A 16,573-nucleotide genomic window follows, 5' to 3' on the forward strand; every position below is an offset into this window, starting at 1 on the left:
AGCCTGGACAACGCATTAAAACAACAAGGAAGTGCCTCACCTACGACTAAAATATGTATTTCCAGATTGGTTACTATTTTCTTCAGTTTCACCAAGGGAGTGGGTGTGGGGATTTAAATACCCACCGAGGTAAGAAAACATAATTTTAATATATCAGCGCATGAAAACATTTCCCTCCTAGAAAATAAATAAAATATTCCGTTAGTTGGCTCGTTATTTTTGGGTTGAATCCAGAACTTCTCATCCCAAGTGGACGACCGACGTTGGGTCTTGAAGACCACTGACGAGGGGAGATAACGTACCTCGATACGCATTTTTCAATGCCATATTTTAATGGCAATCGGAATGCCGAACTCTTCTCGGAATGGGTAAGGTTTCATGGAATGGGCCTTAGTTTGATTGAATTTTTATGTGGTACATTAAGCATGCCTTACATAATTTAAAAATAGCAACCCTCTCTCCATGAGGTATGGTGGTGTAATGATTATCATTGTGGTTATCCATCGGGGAGGCAAGGGTTTGCGGCTCCGTGAGAGCGATGTATTTTGTCGTCCTCAAATAGATCATTTTTGCCCGGATTCAAATTAATTTAAATTGTAGCAAGCCTAGGCCACAGGATAAATTTTTTATCGTCGTCATGGCTTTTGGGTATTGAAGCAATCTTATTGCGAACGCGGAGGTAGGAAGACTACACCAGAAAGTGTTGGCACCCCACAGGCACAATTCGTCTTCGGAACACCGTCGAAAAAACAGGCCTGCATCACATTTCGGAAAACACTTCTGATGTGCACAAGTTTTGATGCAAAGCATGTGTTTTAGCATGCAGTTGAATTTCGGTGCTGGGAGATGGTCGTAATAAGACTGCTGAATCCGTCGTGGCAGTGTGAATGCCGAGACGGCGAGCAAACATTTTTTAGCGAGGTGTCGTATTCCTTAGGATTATTGAAAGAGATATTAGTCGAGCCAAGTATATGCCCAAAAGTTTTACATAAAATTCAAATATTCCTGTAAACAGCTACATTCCCACATGATTCCTTTATAGAATATCACTATTACACGCCTACATCCTGCCTTACCTGCCACATAGGCAACCATGCCAAACTTTCCCGTATTCATCGTTTTCCCGCATTCATCGTCCATTGTCCATCGCCCATCCCCTTGAAAAATGACAGATCGAGGTTCCACTGTATATGTCCTTTAGATGTAGTGACCAGAGTACCTTCTTTTGAAAGGAGGCCGGCGCCCTGTAGGCATTGTGGAGGTAGAGTGGGGTGGCAAAGGAGGTCATTCCATGCGTAGAGAGTAGTGGCTGCGTGGATCGTAGGTGGCTTTGACTTTACATGCTCGTATTGGCTACGTGGATCGTAGGTGCTACCACCTGCAGACCAAAACAAGTACAAATTGAGTGGGATTTACTCGTACTCCATTGGTCAAAATCTCTCCACGATGTGAAAAAAACTAATTGCATTCAGCTCACTGCCTGTGAAAATGTTTTAAATCTCGGAGGAATGCTGAAGAAAAAATTAAAGAATAGGGTGGAACCAAAATCTCTGGCCCTCCATTTCATATGCCACTACATTGATAAGTGGGCTGATTGATTTGTTGAAAGGTATTCTAGTTACCATGTGAGTGCTTGTGACAAACATTTTAACATAGAACTCGCATGAACATTGAATGAGCATGGAAAGTCAAAGTGAGGACGAAATTGTAGACTTGAATATTTTTTTCCATACTTTGAGTCAAGTCTATAGTATGAAGTGCTCTGCTGTTGTATGATCTCATTTGCCTTCCAATGAGTGGCTGAGCTCATGAAAATGTTGCTAATTGTGTGAGGAAGCTGCCTGCCGTACAGAAAATGTTTTAGGAATAAACACAACTTTCTGTTCACCTATGGCTAATTTACTAAGCCCCACTTTATTACTTTTGTTTATTTATCACAATAATAAATATTTTCCTCAAGTGAGCTCATGGATGGATTATGAAATTTACTATGTGCTACTATCTCGCATTGGAAATCCTCTTCAAACACGTTCTCGGCATTAAGTGATAAAGGTCCTTAAAATTTCATCATAAAACTTCATCTTCATCTTCAACGAGAGACTCATTATAGCACATTTTTGGTTGTGGAGAAGCATTTGCTTTATTCGTATGTGTAGAGTAAATACTTTGATATTATAGCTTTATATATAATTTTTTTATTGGATTTTATTGCTCATAGTCACTATGCACTTCAATTTGTTTACATGTGCATAATGAAAATTGTTTATGAGATGTTATCAGGGATGTGATGGTTCCGGAACGTGCTGGAATGCTGTTCTGGCACTGGTTAACAAAAGACATATGATCGTCAAATAACACTTATCAATTTTATTGCCTCAAAATTTCTAATTCATACATTCTAAACAAAAGCAAAAAATTTTAAATAAAATGTAAATGATAACTTGTAATAATAGAATACACACAGTTATATTTCACTTCCAAAAAAAGTACAGGGAAGTGCGTTCCGGCACTGCTAATTTTACCATGATGTCACTGGATGTAATGCATGCACACCTGAAGATTTATTGTATTATAGGTAAACGTATGACATTGTGCAGGCTGGGAAATGAAGCGAAAGTGGAATAGAAGGAAATAAGTGATATTTTAAATGGGCGCGGGCATTGGAGGTGAAAGGCTTAATTGCACCGCATTGCATCCTTGACAACAGTGGCCTGGTAGATTTTGGCCTCTACTTAACATGTGCCGGCAGTGTGGCCTCTGCCAGCTGACAGGTCATATCAGTTGTTGGCCATATTGTTAAAGTACATAGTGGCTGAATTATTTTTATATTATTTTCATAATATGTACTGCGAATCCTATCCATTCCCTCTGTGTTTTTACTTTGAAAAACAGAACATTTTATATTGGAACGAGAGACTCATTATAGCACATTTTTGTTTGCTCATATTATCACACTTCATATGAATATGTACACATTATGTACATTCTATTCTATTTTATATTATGGGGTGCAAAGATTTAGTCAGTTGTGCCAACCCATCGCAGCCAGTTAGTTGAGAAATATCGGTCTTTTTTTTCAAGGCAGTTTTTCTGTGACAATCTCTAATGTTATTTTAATAACTATTTGCCATTACGCCCAAATGTTGTAAATTTTTCCCTGCATGTTCAGTAATAGTTAACCTACAGTGCTTAATGAAGAAATTTATGAAACAACATATTTAGTTTTAGTTATAAGATTTTATTTAACAGTGTTCCATTTTTGGAATACTAGGCAAATCCACTACTATGATGCGTGCATTCAGGCGCATAGAAATATTCACTTTAATTTTAAATCAAGTAAGTAATTAGATGTGGAACAATTAATAATCTTCCCGGTTTATTGCTGCGCGCTAATGCCTATCTCATTCATGGTTCTTCTGATGAGAATTTTTACCTGATACCGGATGGCGATACTACTGAAAATGGCGGTGCATCGGCTTCTGCTTCGTCTCAACCTCTTCTTACTCAAAGAAAAAAGGTAACCAAAGTTGTGCGCAAATGAAAGAAAGCCGATCTGACTGCCCAGCCAGTAGGAGGCAGAGTGTCAGAAGAACAAATCACGAAAATGAAAACCCCTACAGAATATTTAGAACTCTTTCTGGATATTGAAGTGAACCTCGAACTGACTGGTGCGAAAAATCCACAGAGGAAAAATCATTCGCCTTGACCGGGATTCGAACCCGGATCCCTCGATTTCCGGCCGAGTGCTTTAGCCAGTTAAGCTACCGAGGCGTCATTCTCCCCTGTGGAAATTTGTGGACTATACCGGACAAGGTGGTATGGACTGCTGAGCATATGATGCGACTAGCAGTCCAGGTCGTGCGCATGGCACCACAGCCGGAGAGCAAAGCCCGAACTTTGAACACTAGAGGTGTTCGCTCTGGACTTATGAAAGTATACCGGGACTAGCCAGATCACCGTGGCTAGTCCCGGTATACTTTCATCGAACTGACTGTCGGTGTTTTTTGGGAATAATTTTCCTGAGTGGTTGCGTTTCTGTTCCGAGACGACATATGCTTTGGGAGCAAAGACCAGATTCGCATAATTCTCTAGTTAGTGGTGCAATGAGACGTGACCGATTTGAAATAATATTTTCAAGTTAGCATTTTGCTGACAATTCTAACTTGAACCACACGGACAAGTTTTCCAAGCTGCGACCTCTACCTAAGCATCTGAATGACAGATGTATGAAATTTGTGCCAAATGAAATATACTTCAGCATTGCGATGAGGCCATGATTCCCTATTTCGGTCGTGATGGGTGCAAACAGTTCATTTGGGGTAAGCCTTAGCATTCGGTTTGGGTAAAAATTCTGGTGCGTCTAGGCTACATTTGCTGGTTTCAGCCTTATCAAGGAAAAAAACCCGAACACTCAATACCAATAATATGGTGTAGGTGCTTCAATTGTTTTGCAATTCACTGAGGCACTCGCAACGCAGCATCCCAGTAAATACCATTTTGTGTTCGACAACTTGTTTACAAGCATTGCACTCTTTGATAAACTTCATTCAATGGGCCACCAAGCAAATGGCATAGCGAAAAAATATCACATAGGAAAACCTCCTTTACTATCTGATGCTACCCTAAATAAAAAAGATTGGGGCACATTCGATTACCGAATTGATCGAAAAGGCAATATTGTTTGCAGATGAAATGATAAAAGTGTTGTAACTTTTGCATCTTCTGGTGCCGGTGCCAGTCCTTTGCAACCGTCAGTCATTATTCTCAAAAGCAGAAAAAAAGATACAAGTTACTCAGCCAAATTCAATCAAGGTCTATAATTAGTATATGGGAGGAGTGGACCGAGCTGATGAAAATATTGACAAGTATCAAGCATCAAACCGTGGGAAGAAATGGTACTCGAGCCCTCCAGTTATTCTGCTTTGAGCTGGCTCTACAAAATGCTTGGCTATTGCATGAAATAAACAATGTGAAGCAAATGGATCTTCTTGAATTTCGTCGCCGAGACACCTGTCACTTTACATATGGTAATTCTGCTGAGCCTGGTGGGAAAGGGAGACCATGAAATCTATGAATCGTAAACTTGACTCACGTCATGACGGCATGAATCATTAGAATGTAAAGCAGGGAAAGCAAACTCTCTGTGTTCAATGCCACAAAAATACCACTTTTCAATGTAAAAACTGCAATGCATTCTTGCATGTTAAGTGTTCACCTGGATATCATTCTTAATAGTGAGTTAATAAAAGTCTGAATCAAATTTTTTGCATGCTATCAATGAGTACGTCGTAATAGTGGATTTGCCTAGTGTCCCATTTTTGGAACACCTCGTAATTAATAATTGGCAAGAGATACATTGTTTTTTCATTTGGATATTGTTTTTATATGTATTTTTATTGACATTATGTAGAAATCAGGGTAAAATTCGCATTTTTCAAACCTTCGGCATAAATGGGTTAAGAGGGTATTTCTTTCAATATTATGCAATTTCATTATAATATTTCTGGTAACGTGAAATATGTATCACTGTTTCTTTAAGTTTTGTGAAAATAGTGTCACTCAATAAGATAATTTTCTTCACAGTGTGTTTTATAGGAGGTGATGAAATCATTTTTCTATTTCTTTCAGGTGAGCTGTGGATTTTTAAGCCGGGGATGGAACGCTTTGATGTTTTACAGAGATCGTGGCAAGCGAGCTGATGGACATTTCCGAATCAGTGATTCTCGAGTATTTGAAGTTCTTCTTCATGGCTATGCCGCCAGGGTATGTCAAGTATTCTATAATGAAAACGTATGTACACGTGATCTTGGAATCGATTGAATTATCCTTGGCTCATGCAATAGAAGATCGATTATCAGGAATGCTCAGGATCAGATGTATCACCTAGACCCGTCTTGAAATATTTGCAGTAGAATACGGCAAGTTAGTTGACTTGCTCTTGTGGGATTGGCATGAAGACAGGCTCCGAGGATCAATCAATTGCCGTATGAGCGCATGTAAGAGACGCACCTTATTTCCCAGAAATTGCTGCCGAAAATGGGGTTGCATCTCTTACATGAACTTCTTATCTTCCCCACTCCTCCCCTTCCCCCGTTGCAAGTCCAAGGGGAACCGAGTGGCCTTGGTTTTCAGTGTGAGTCAGACATCCAAAAACCATGGTCCAAAACAAGCAGGAGGCAGGGGAATTTCTTCTTTTGTGACATATTTTTACAATGCTCCTGTTTGCGTTTCTTGCTCATAAGCATTGCACTGTCACATTGATACCTCAGAGGTAAACATGGAAAAGATCACGTAGGTTTTTTTTGCTCTGGAGGGTGTGCAAAATTTACTGGTATGAGTGGGCGTTGGGGTGCCTCGTTTTGCCACTTTTTTTAGGAGCGAATCATAATACCCGGAAAAAGTTGCATACCCAGGTGGGTATTACAGATATGATTTTTTTCTCAAAGTCGGTTAATATCTTCTGTTCCCCATTTTGTCTTGAAATTTCAAAATTTTTAATGCAAAAAGTTGAAAATGTAAATAATTTTAATCTGGTTATAGGAAGCACTCATTTTTTCCAGTAAGATGTAAAATTGGTCTTTCCTTGATATTTTAGACCAAATATGTCAGCTCTATTGCTTTTAATTATCGAGAAAGTGACCTTTTATCGTACCCCCGAAATCAGTTTTGTGGGGTAGGCTACCCGCAACACGCAGCCTCATTTTATGCTATGCATGCGACAAATGACGAAAAGTAGATTTTTTTTTCAGTCCAAAAACGTGGAAATCATGTCTGAAGTTGTCGAGGGTAGTCACTAGGGTGATAGTATGCTCTTTTATGCCATCACCGACTAGATTGACCTTATTTTCATGTAAGAATGAAGTTTCTGTCAATGCATGTGCCATTTGGAAAAAAGCTTCTATTACAGCAGTTACGCAAACCAGAGTAATTCAACTCATCTCACGCTACATGATGAAAACAATAGGGCAAAATAAATCCTATAGAGTAAAACGGTAGTTCAGAAAACGTAGGATGACTTGTTGAGGTCTTTTACTGAGGTGGCGACGAAACTATTTGATATAGCCTTCTGCAAATGTGCCAACTTTCCCAAATGTGTCTGTCATAAGGAAAAAATGCTTCTATCCTAGAGCACCAGTTCCTTGTGGGTCAGTGATGTCCTATTCCAAATTGGAACTATTGACATCCCTATGTCAAAAATGCAAGAAAGGGCTGAACGTAATCATATAAATGAGAGGCTTACACTCAAATATTTTGAATCAACAGTTGTCATTTTTGAATGATAGTGAATACTTTGAGGATACTCAAGTTGATGAGGAAAACCATGACAAATGGTGCGCTAAGGATATGGTATTCACCAAACCAAGGGAAAGAAAGTCCAAAGGCAAAATAGACTTGACTGAGACTGCCACAATTCCCGAGAGATATAGCATAAGTGAGGGGGCTGCAGTACTCATTACATGGACTGTACTCCACACGGCTTTAAAATCTGGAATTATATCTCAAAAGCAATACAGTGACATAACGTCTACATTGTTTATAGACAATAGCAAAATTCGGTGTGCCAAATTAAAAAGTTCTCTATATCTGAATCGCTGCTTTAGGAATCATGATCCCATCAAAACCATGTACTTCAATGGACGTCTTGACAAGACAAAAACACCCGCAGGTACTGTCAGGGAAGAGCATATATCACTTGTGGCAGAACCTAATGTGCAATACGTAGGTCACGTTGCACCATCTTCTGGTTTAGGCTTCGGCTATTTTCGAGGTCATGATCAGTCAACTCACAGTGGTGGATTCGATGGTGTTCTTGGCTAAGATGGGATGAACACCAATGCAGGTTATAGGGGTGGTTTCCTGCAAAAATTAGAAGAAATGTCGGGAAAACCTGTGCAATGGAATACCTGCCTTCTGCATTTCATTGAATTCCCGTTTCGAGCTTTCTCCGCTGAGACTGGCCACACTATTTCCAGCTAGCAAATGCTAGGTAAAGGCACTAATGCAAAGGTAACATAGTTTCAAAACTGCCAGTATGTGAAAAGCTTCCAGTGGTGTCATTTCATCTCATAAGTTGTGACTTGCCAAACGATAGCCCACAAGAAATCTGAAATCTTCATAAGGAACTGAGGTACTTAGTCAAGATATCCCAAGCCATTGCACCTGGAATATGTCCAGAAGGGATAGTCGCTATGATGCCTGGGAAACTAAATAAAGCCTGTTGGTTGACCACAGCTAACAGAGTTCTTTGGTTATACATTTCGACTAAGAAACATATCAAGAAATTCATCAAAATAGGGAAATTTACATTAAAAGCCTATATACTGATGCAATGCAGGATCAGGACTCAGTCTTCCATCCCTGATGGTGATCGTCACGTCTGTGAGACCATTCAAAGGTATTGATATTTGCCAAGAAAGCACCAAGCAGTAGATTCATATACATATCCAAAAAAAAGTGTTTCCCGCACTCCCAGAAAATATTCTTCTCGCACTCATAAGTGATCATCAACTGACTCCGACAGGAGGTGCTAATTAAAATTCTTAGAGCTATAGAACACAAAGCAGATAATTTACATGATTGCTTCAGTTACAAAATTGTTCCCTATTTGAATTTTGAAGCCAGGGATTATGGAGAAATGATTCATTGGGAAAGTGCCGATGTTTCTATAATCGTGCTATGAGTCGTGAGGAAAATATAAAATGAAGAACTCATTGAAAGAATGTCTCTTCCTGAAAATAGTTTGCCAGAATAGTCATTCTCCCTTTATCTCTGTCGCTCTGCGGCATTGCAACGGACAGTGAAGCTAGTCTCCGAAGCGGTATGTGATAATAACACCAGGGATAGCGTCATCATATCCACTTTGATTTCATGGCAGGTACTGCCAAAATGTCAATCAAAATCTCAATATTTCACAATAATTGCGGACGGTGACGATTGAGATCAAATAAACTGGTTGGCATTACGTTGGTTGGTTGGTTGAGTAGAGGAGGCCACGGTGCAGCTACCTCCACGCGGTGGGCTTTGGGTCGCTTGGCTAGCATCTCTTGGTAGGTGAGCGAGGAGCTCCACACTTGCTAGATTATACTAAAATAAACCCCTTTTCTGATCAAAGGGGAGGTGAATTTGGTACTTGAGGGACATAAAACAGTCATAGTGAATCCTAAATGATAATTTCCATCTTCAGTGATATCTTCTTACTGGAATTCATGGTCAGTATAGTCTGTATTGGCACAAAAGAGCGTACGCCCATCTTAGTGACTACCCTTGACATTTTCATACATTATTTCCTCGTTTATGACTTAGAAAATCTCTATTTTGCGTCATTTGTCGCATGCATATGTAAAATGAGGCTGCGTGTTGCGGGTAGCTTACCCCACAAAACTGATTTCGGGGGTACGATAAAAGGTCACTTTCTCGATAATTAAAAGCAATAGAGCTGACATATTTGGTCTAAAATATCAAGGAAAGACCAATTTTACATCTTACTGGAAAAAATGAGTGCTTGCTATAACCAGATTAAAATTATTTACATTTTTAAAGTTTGTCGTTAAAAATTTTGAAATTTCAAGACAAAATGGCGAACAGAAGATATTAACCAATTTTGAAAAAAATCATATCTGTAATACCCACCCGGGTACGCAACTTTTTCCAGGTATTACGGGTCGCTCCTAAAAAAAAGTGGCAAAAGGAGGCACCCTAGTGGGCATCCCACAGTGTTAGTACTGCAAATAGTAATCGAATATCAAACTTAGGGAAAGGCGTGGTTTTGAAAGACAATACCTGGTGAATAGTCAGCATCTCAGGGTTCCCACTCAACCGTGAAAACCTTAAAACCGTGAATTAGCCGTGAATTTCGTCTGCCGTGAATAAACCTGGAAAAAGCCGTGAATTTCGTCCTAAAACCTTAAAAATCTCTCAATCTTGATAATAATACCTTCCCAGAAATTTTCAACTTCGTTCGTAGTGAGCGCACTTCTATTCATTGTGGCGAGCATCGTCGCATGGGTCAGAAAAGTGTGGGAACGAATGTTGCCCGAAGGAAAAAAAAACATCTATCCCCAGCGCAGGCTTTTTCTCTCCCCCTCCTGAAATATGACACCACTTCTCATCAGCTTGTTTACTTTCCTCGACTGGCTTGGTTTCCCCTCCCTCTGTCACTGCTTAGTCCCCCTTCCACCCAATTAGGCTTCCCACTGGCTGCAGCGACCACTTCCGAAACTAAATCTAGATGGCCTTTGTATCGAAAAATTTGAACGCTTATTCAACACCCTCAATCCTGTGATTGGAAGACCGCTAACCTTGACAACCTGCTATGCGCTGTGGACACGACACTTCCTGCGTTTGAACCGGGCGACAGCGAGCTTTCGGCGCGACGTTACTTATTCTCGCGCGTTGCGGCCTTTAAGCCCCTGAAAACGAGAGAAGATTTCCGCTTATGGTAACACAGCATTACACGATTTTCGCATGCGTCGACCTGGGACTTGCCAGTTTTACGTCGCAACCGGAAAGTTTGTGTGGAAATATTTGACGAGTGATAAAGTAAAGTGAAAGTGAAAATAACATGTTTCAGCAGGTATTTATTATGTCTTTATATATTTCAAACCAAGTGAATTATAATGTACCTATTTGCAACTATCTAAGAGAAGGTTTTTTTCTCCTAACTCCTGCAGAAAAGAGGGTTCGTCTTACAATCGAATGCAAAATTCTCGACGTCAATGGGGTTGCATAATTTTCGTCGGAAAAAATTATGGATACCTGAGTTTGCCACCTTATATATATAGCTATACATACAACGAAAAATCAACGTCAAAAATACTTGAACAGTAATTAAGCTTATTTAATTTTGTGTTTAGGTGAAAAACTAATGCCATTTTAGGCAGCAGGTAAAGCGTGCGTGCCAATCAATCGCCGGGTGCACTTCTGCTGTGTCCGCGAAATTGCCTGCTTTACCCTGGGTTTGGCTCCATTCGAGTTAGAGCTTGATCAACTTACAAAATTTTTGTGTGAGTGATTACAATTTACCTAAATTTTAACCAGAGGCGGATCCAGGATTTCTTTCTGGGGAGTGGGGGAGCACAAGCAAAGCCGTATCCAGGATTTTCTTCTGGGGGGGCACAAGGATACCTCATGATACAAAACGAGCACAATGATAATGTGACCGTATTCAAAATCTTGCATATTTTTTAAGTGTCTGGGGGGTATGTGCCCCCGTGCCCCTCCCTAGATCCACCTAGGATTGTAACGTTAAAGCCTCAATGCAGTCGCGATATAAACTGCTACAAAGTCGTTCCATTTTTCCCAGAGCAACGGTATGAAGGGAACATGATTTGCCTCTGTTTAGAAAGATCGATTCAGTCGTGGTTTCTGAGTATTACGATAGCAGAGAAAAGAAATCATTACACTGCCGCTTTCAAAAGAAAAGTTACACAGTGGAACCTCGATCTATCGTTCCCGCATTGATCGTTCGCCGTTTCTGGTCCCAAATAAAGTTCCTTATAGACAATGTAATTTTTTCCCGCATCCATCGTTCCCCAAAGTATCATTTCTCGCATTGATCGTTTGAAGATTGCGGTTCCGACGCATAATTTTCCCGCATCCATCGTTTGACGAAAATGAGACGAAATAAATACAATGTGTCATTTATGGCTAATGACGACAAGCACCTAGTTGGAATCTTCCCCAAGAGATAGAACTACCATTGGGAGAAGCTCAGTGCCGTGGGAAAGTAACATTAGCGCATTTCCCAAGATTCGTTATCCCCCCCATTCAGCATTCGCCTCCCCCCTTTGACGGTTTCCTCTTCTTCAAAATAAAAAAAAGGTCCCAGCTCATGCAGCGATCGTATTACGAAGACCTTAGCTTCGAAAAAAATACAGTAGACTCTCGTTAATACGAACAACGTTGTTACGAAGTTCTCGTTATTACGAAGCAAATCGTTGGTCCCGTCGAAAAGGCCTATCCAAGCCATAGGAAAAGAAACGTTATTACGAATTTTTCGTTTTTACGAAATTACGAATCTAAGTCCCGGTCCCGGCGGTTACAATATGAACTTTATTACGAAGTTAGACGCACAAATCACGGCATTTAGGTGGATATTCAATGCACTTAAGTTTTAATAATCGCGCCACGTTAAAGTTATTCTCGTGCACTGTGCCTAAGAGCGTCAATTATGGTTCTTTATTCAGTTTACGCGTTACATCATATAACAGCCTTCATTACTGTGAAGTCGTGGTGACCCACTCATAACCGTTAGTAAATTGGATGTACAGTCAATCCTCTTCCTATGCACATTCGATGTACGAATTTTCAGAGATACGAGCATTCAAAACTTTCAAATCTCAAATTTGGCGCCTTTGGATTTGGCCGATACTACGCGGTTTGGCGCTGTGAAACTCTCACTGTAATCACCATCTGAATAAGGTATCATTGAATCTGGTGTGAATTAAGAACTGTTCAGCGTTTCGCCCGTTCTTCGTTACCGCGGGGAGACATTTTTTCGGCTCCGGATGCATCGCAGGCCCCGATGGATCAGGTCGCCACAATCGTGAGTTAGCGCATACGTGTAATGCAGTGTTGCATTCCGCAGGATAACCGTACTCCTTGATAACTTACATGCAGTCCGGCTGGCGAGGGGTGTCCGATTACGGCACAATAGGAGGGGTGGATAATCCTGCGTCAGCACGGTTTAAAGCCAATCGCTGTCCCCCAAACGCACCTCACACCCTCGTCTAGTCATACAACGTTGTCAAATGCACATTCGAGCACCGAAATAAGCCTGACCAACCAAAATAAGCCCATTCTTCGAAACAATAGAACAAGTAATTATCCCTCTAGGTCCTTCACGCTCGTCGTCCCTTCCGGGTATTTTCTTCATGGAACACTTAGCGAGCGTTTCCCTTTCTTACCTGGCTCCCATACCCCCTACCCAGCCCATTGTCTGTTACTGGACAACTCTCAGTGGCCGGACTGTAATTTTATCAACCTTGGAACAAGGTCTTGGGACGCATCTGGTTTGAACATCGGAGTTAATGTGTTCGGGAAGATATCAACCATCGATTGCGTCATGGCGCAGTCTTCTGTTGAAAAACTGAAACGAATTTTCTTGTTTTTATATATTTCCGCGTAATTTAATAGCGTTTATAATACACTATTTCTTTCGACGATTCTTAAAAGAAACGTTCTTACGAACTTCGTTATTACGAACCTCCAATTTTTCGGCCCCGTGAACTTCGTAATAACGAGAGTCTACTGTATCGAGTTACGCGAGAACAATAGAAACGTGTTTCGCGCTCTCTTCTCACCTACTGACCTTTTTCAGCCTAACTCCTTCAAGGTTCCCAGTTCCTGGAGGTCAACTGCTGCATGTGTCACCTATTAGCCCAAAAGGTATCTAACAGTGATATTCAGCAATTGCTATTACGCTTTTATTAGATAGAAATGTTAGTAATTTGCTCGTAACAAAAAATAACGAGACCGAACATGACGTATTTTAAGCAAGGAAATAGATGGAAAAATACGATGGTGATTTTTGACGAAACGCGATATCCTCGTAGCTGAGCTTCTCGGCAGTTTATTCGGCATTTTGTTCCGAAAACATGATATCAAGTTGTTATCAGATATCAATTTACGAGCTATACTATAAGTCTCACTTGTCAGAGTTACTGACGAAGGGATATCTTCTCAGGTTTTTGTTTCTCCCTACTAACAATCCAAATTCATCTGCTCATCTGGCGCTACGATAGTTTGAAAAGAATGGTTATCTTTAAGGTAAAAAATTTCATGGCGCAGTCATATATGGTCACGCTTCGCCCTCTGCAGTATGCTCTGCGTACCCCCGTACGCAATAGCATCAGTTCCGAACTTCTCGAATGAGTGGTTCCCTACTTTCCAGGGTGGCTTTACTTCGAACCACCGAGTGTTTTCCATGTGGGTTTAATAAAGTCAGGTTTCATTTTCACTAGTTTAATTTTATTCGTCTTCGGACCATGGCCCCTCCAAAGAAACTATTGAGAACTTCAAGAGATGGACTGAAAATAATTGAACATGAAGAAAAGAATCTGGGCTATATGCGCGTGAATATTGCAGAGCGCCTTGGGTTGTCCGCTAGCACATGACGGTAGGGGTGGGGGTAGAGTGAGCTACCTGGAGAAAACAAGTAGAGATATGAAGGCGAAGATCCAAGTGGGCGTGCCACTGACGATTAACGCAACATTGTTCACGCTTTACACACTACCTCAATTATATTAAAAATATATTCATTAGACAGGAACAATTCAAGTAATAGACTATTTTTGGCCTTCGTCATCCATCTCACAACCAGTCACTGCGCCGGCGAATGCGGTTGTTTTAGGCACAACATGAACATTGCTCTCGTGAATACGTGTACTGGAAATGGTGTTTGATGGATAAGAATTTTTACATCAGACTGAAATCCATAATAGCAGTGTAAATGCCGAGTGGAGAGCAAACATTTTTTTAGTGAGGTGGCGTTTTCCTTCAGAATTTTGGAAGAGATATGGGTCGAATCAACAATATGACCCATGTGTCTTGGTAAAGTACTACTATTCCTGTTATTATTTAAAATATTGTTTGAAACCTTTAATGAATATCTTAATTACTCGCCAAAATCCTGCGTTTCCTTGGACATAGGCAACCTAGCAAAAAAATAAAGCATTGATCGTTTTTCCGCATTCATTTTATAATCGTATCGTTATTAGGAAAAATTTTTTTCCCCTAGTGGAGTTCCAAAAAAGGAGGGTAGTCTTCGAATCGTGTTCGTCTTAGATTTGTGCTAATACGGTGTATGAAATCGTTTTTCGATTTATTATGTTCTATAAACAATTTTCATAAAATATTTTCCGTTAAGTAAGAAATAATCAATTTATTATATTCTTAAAACAATTTAAATAAAATATTTTCCGTTAAATAAAAAAGATTGGGGTGGGAGAAATTCGGTTAGTGTGCAGTAATAACAACGTGCGCAAAAAATTATGTCTCGGCGAGGAATTAAAAAAGGACCTCGGGTGTCTGGACGGAAGAAGGTTCGAAGGGTATTCGGCGTCCAGGCAAGAGCGCGGTTGGGCTGGTCCTTCAGTTGGCCCTGAATTTTGCAAGCGATAGATCACGTCGTAACAGATATCACTTTTCATTGCGGCGTAAACATTCCCAGCGTTTGTTGCGTACGTTAATTTTCTGTTGATATACGGCCAGTGATTTTCTTATTGTTGGCTTATTAACGGACCGTAAATTTAGCAAAATTGAGACCGTGAAAACCTGAAAAATAACGGTGAAAACCTGGAAAAAGACATGAATTTCATTATTCAGGTAGAGTGGGAACCCTGCAATGGTCAATTTTATCCTCATTTGAAAAAGGCCAGATTGGCGCCCATGTGATGCCACTCCACGTGATGTTAGAGAGACCTAGTTTCTATACGAGTAGATAGGAGTTTTACATCGTCTGAGATGACCAATGTATGCATGAGGCACAGAGCTCAGGGAAACGTCTATCTTTAATAATCACCTATTATAACTGCCTATGGTCGGTGTCGCGGGACAAAAGGAACGATGTTCCTTCAACTATCAATCACCCGAAGGACCAGAGAAACACAGTTTTTAAACGTTCACAAAAATACATATATTCTCAACTTAACAATATCAAAAATGCAATGAATAATAATGACTTTCACCAATCAGTACAATAGTGGGGGCAACTTCACCCATCAGTCAGTCAGCAAATCCTCCTGTCTGTCGTTTGGCCAACACGTGCGCACACTTGGGGGGTGGGGGAGTGGTCGGGGCAACTGCTGGCACCACACACTTTCACCATGAGTTCCACTCGCTGACTGCCTCACTGACTCAACTCACTTCGAGAATTACGACGACTCGTCGTAAGCACACACACACACACACACACACACACACGCAAAACTGAACATCATAATACAACTACGCCCTCCGGTGGCAGTTACAAGAACTAAATATACCTCTGTTTACGGAACATACCGGCCCCCTTGATCCGCTAGGATCAATAAAAATATAAAAAAAGAGAAATTGAGCTTAATTGAATTGAGGTGGCGGGAACAATTTGTGGCTGGGCGGGAAAAGGTACCTTCTTGCGTTTGTAGCTGCACGACGCAAACGACCCCGTCCTTTCCTGGATAGGTTTTTTTGACACGGGCAAGACACCATTGGAGGGGAGGTGCATGAGGGTTATGCACCAGCACCAGGTCTCCATCCTTTAATCCACTTCCTCGTAGAGTCCACTTCGATCGTTGCTGGAGGGTGTGCAGATATTCTTGATGCCAGCGCTTCCATATGCGTTGAGATAGGCTCTGTATCATCTGCCATTGAGAGAGCCGATTTTGAGGAATATCTGTTGAATCTTCTTCTGGAAGAGCTTGCAAGGAGGAACCGATAAGAAAATGGCCTGGGGTAAGAGGCGTGGTCTCGGAGGGGTCAGTAGACAGCGGTGTGAAGGGGCGCGAGTTAAGCATTGCTTCCACCTTTGTTGAAAGCGTGATGAATTCCTCCAACATAACAGTTTCTTTTCCCCCAGTTCTAAGTGACCCATCTT

General features: G+C 40.8%; 1 protein-coding gene across 4 annotated transcripts in view; it reads left to right on the top strand.

Moving 5' to 3' along the window:
• LOC124171687 (DNA-directed RNA polymerase, mitochondrial-like) overlaps positions 1–16,573 on the top strand; it is a 343,150-nt gene that overhangs the window by 33,879 nt on the left and 292,698 nt on the right. For all 4 annotated transcript variants that reach the window (XM_046550928.1, XM_046550930.1, XM_046550929.1 and 1 more), the window contains exon 7: positions 5,629–5,763. In XM_046550928.1, coding sequence (XP_046406884.1) covers positions 5,629–5,763 — 135 coding nt within the window. The remainder of the gene's footprint in view (positions 1–5,628; positions 5,764–16,573) is intronic.

Source organism: Ischnura elegans, chromosome X (assembly GCF_921293095.1).
Source record: "Ischnura elegans chromosome X, ioIscEleg1.1, whole genome shotgun sequence".
Lineage (NCBI taxonomy): Eukaryota > Metazoa > Arthropoda > Insecta > Odonata > Coenagrionidae > Ischnura > Ischnura elegans.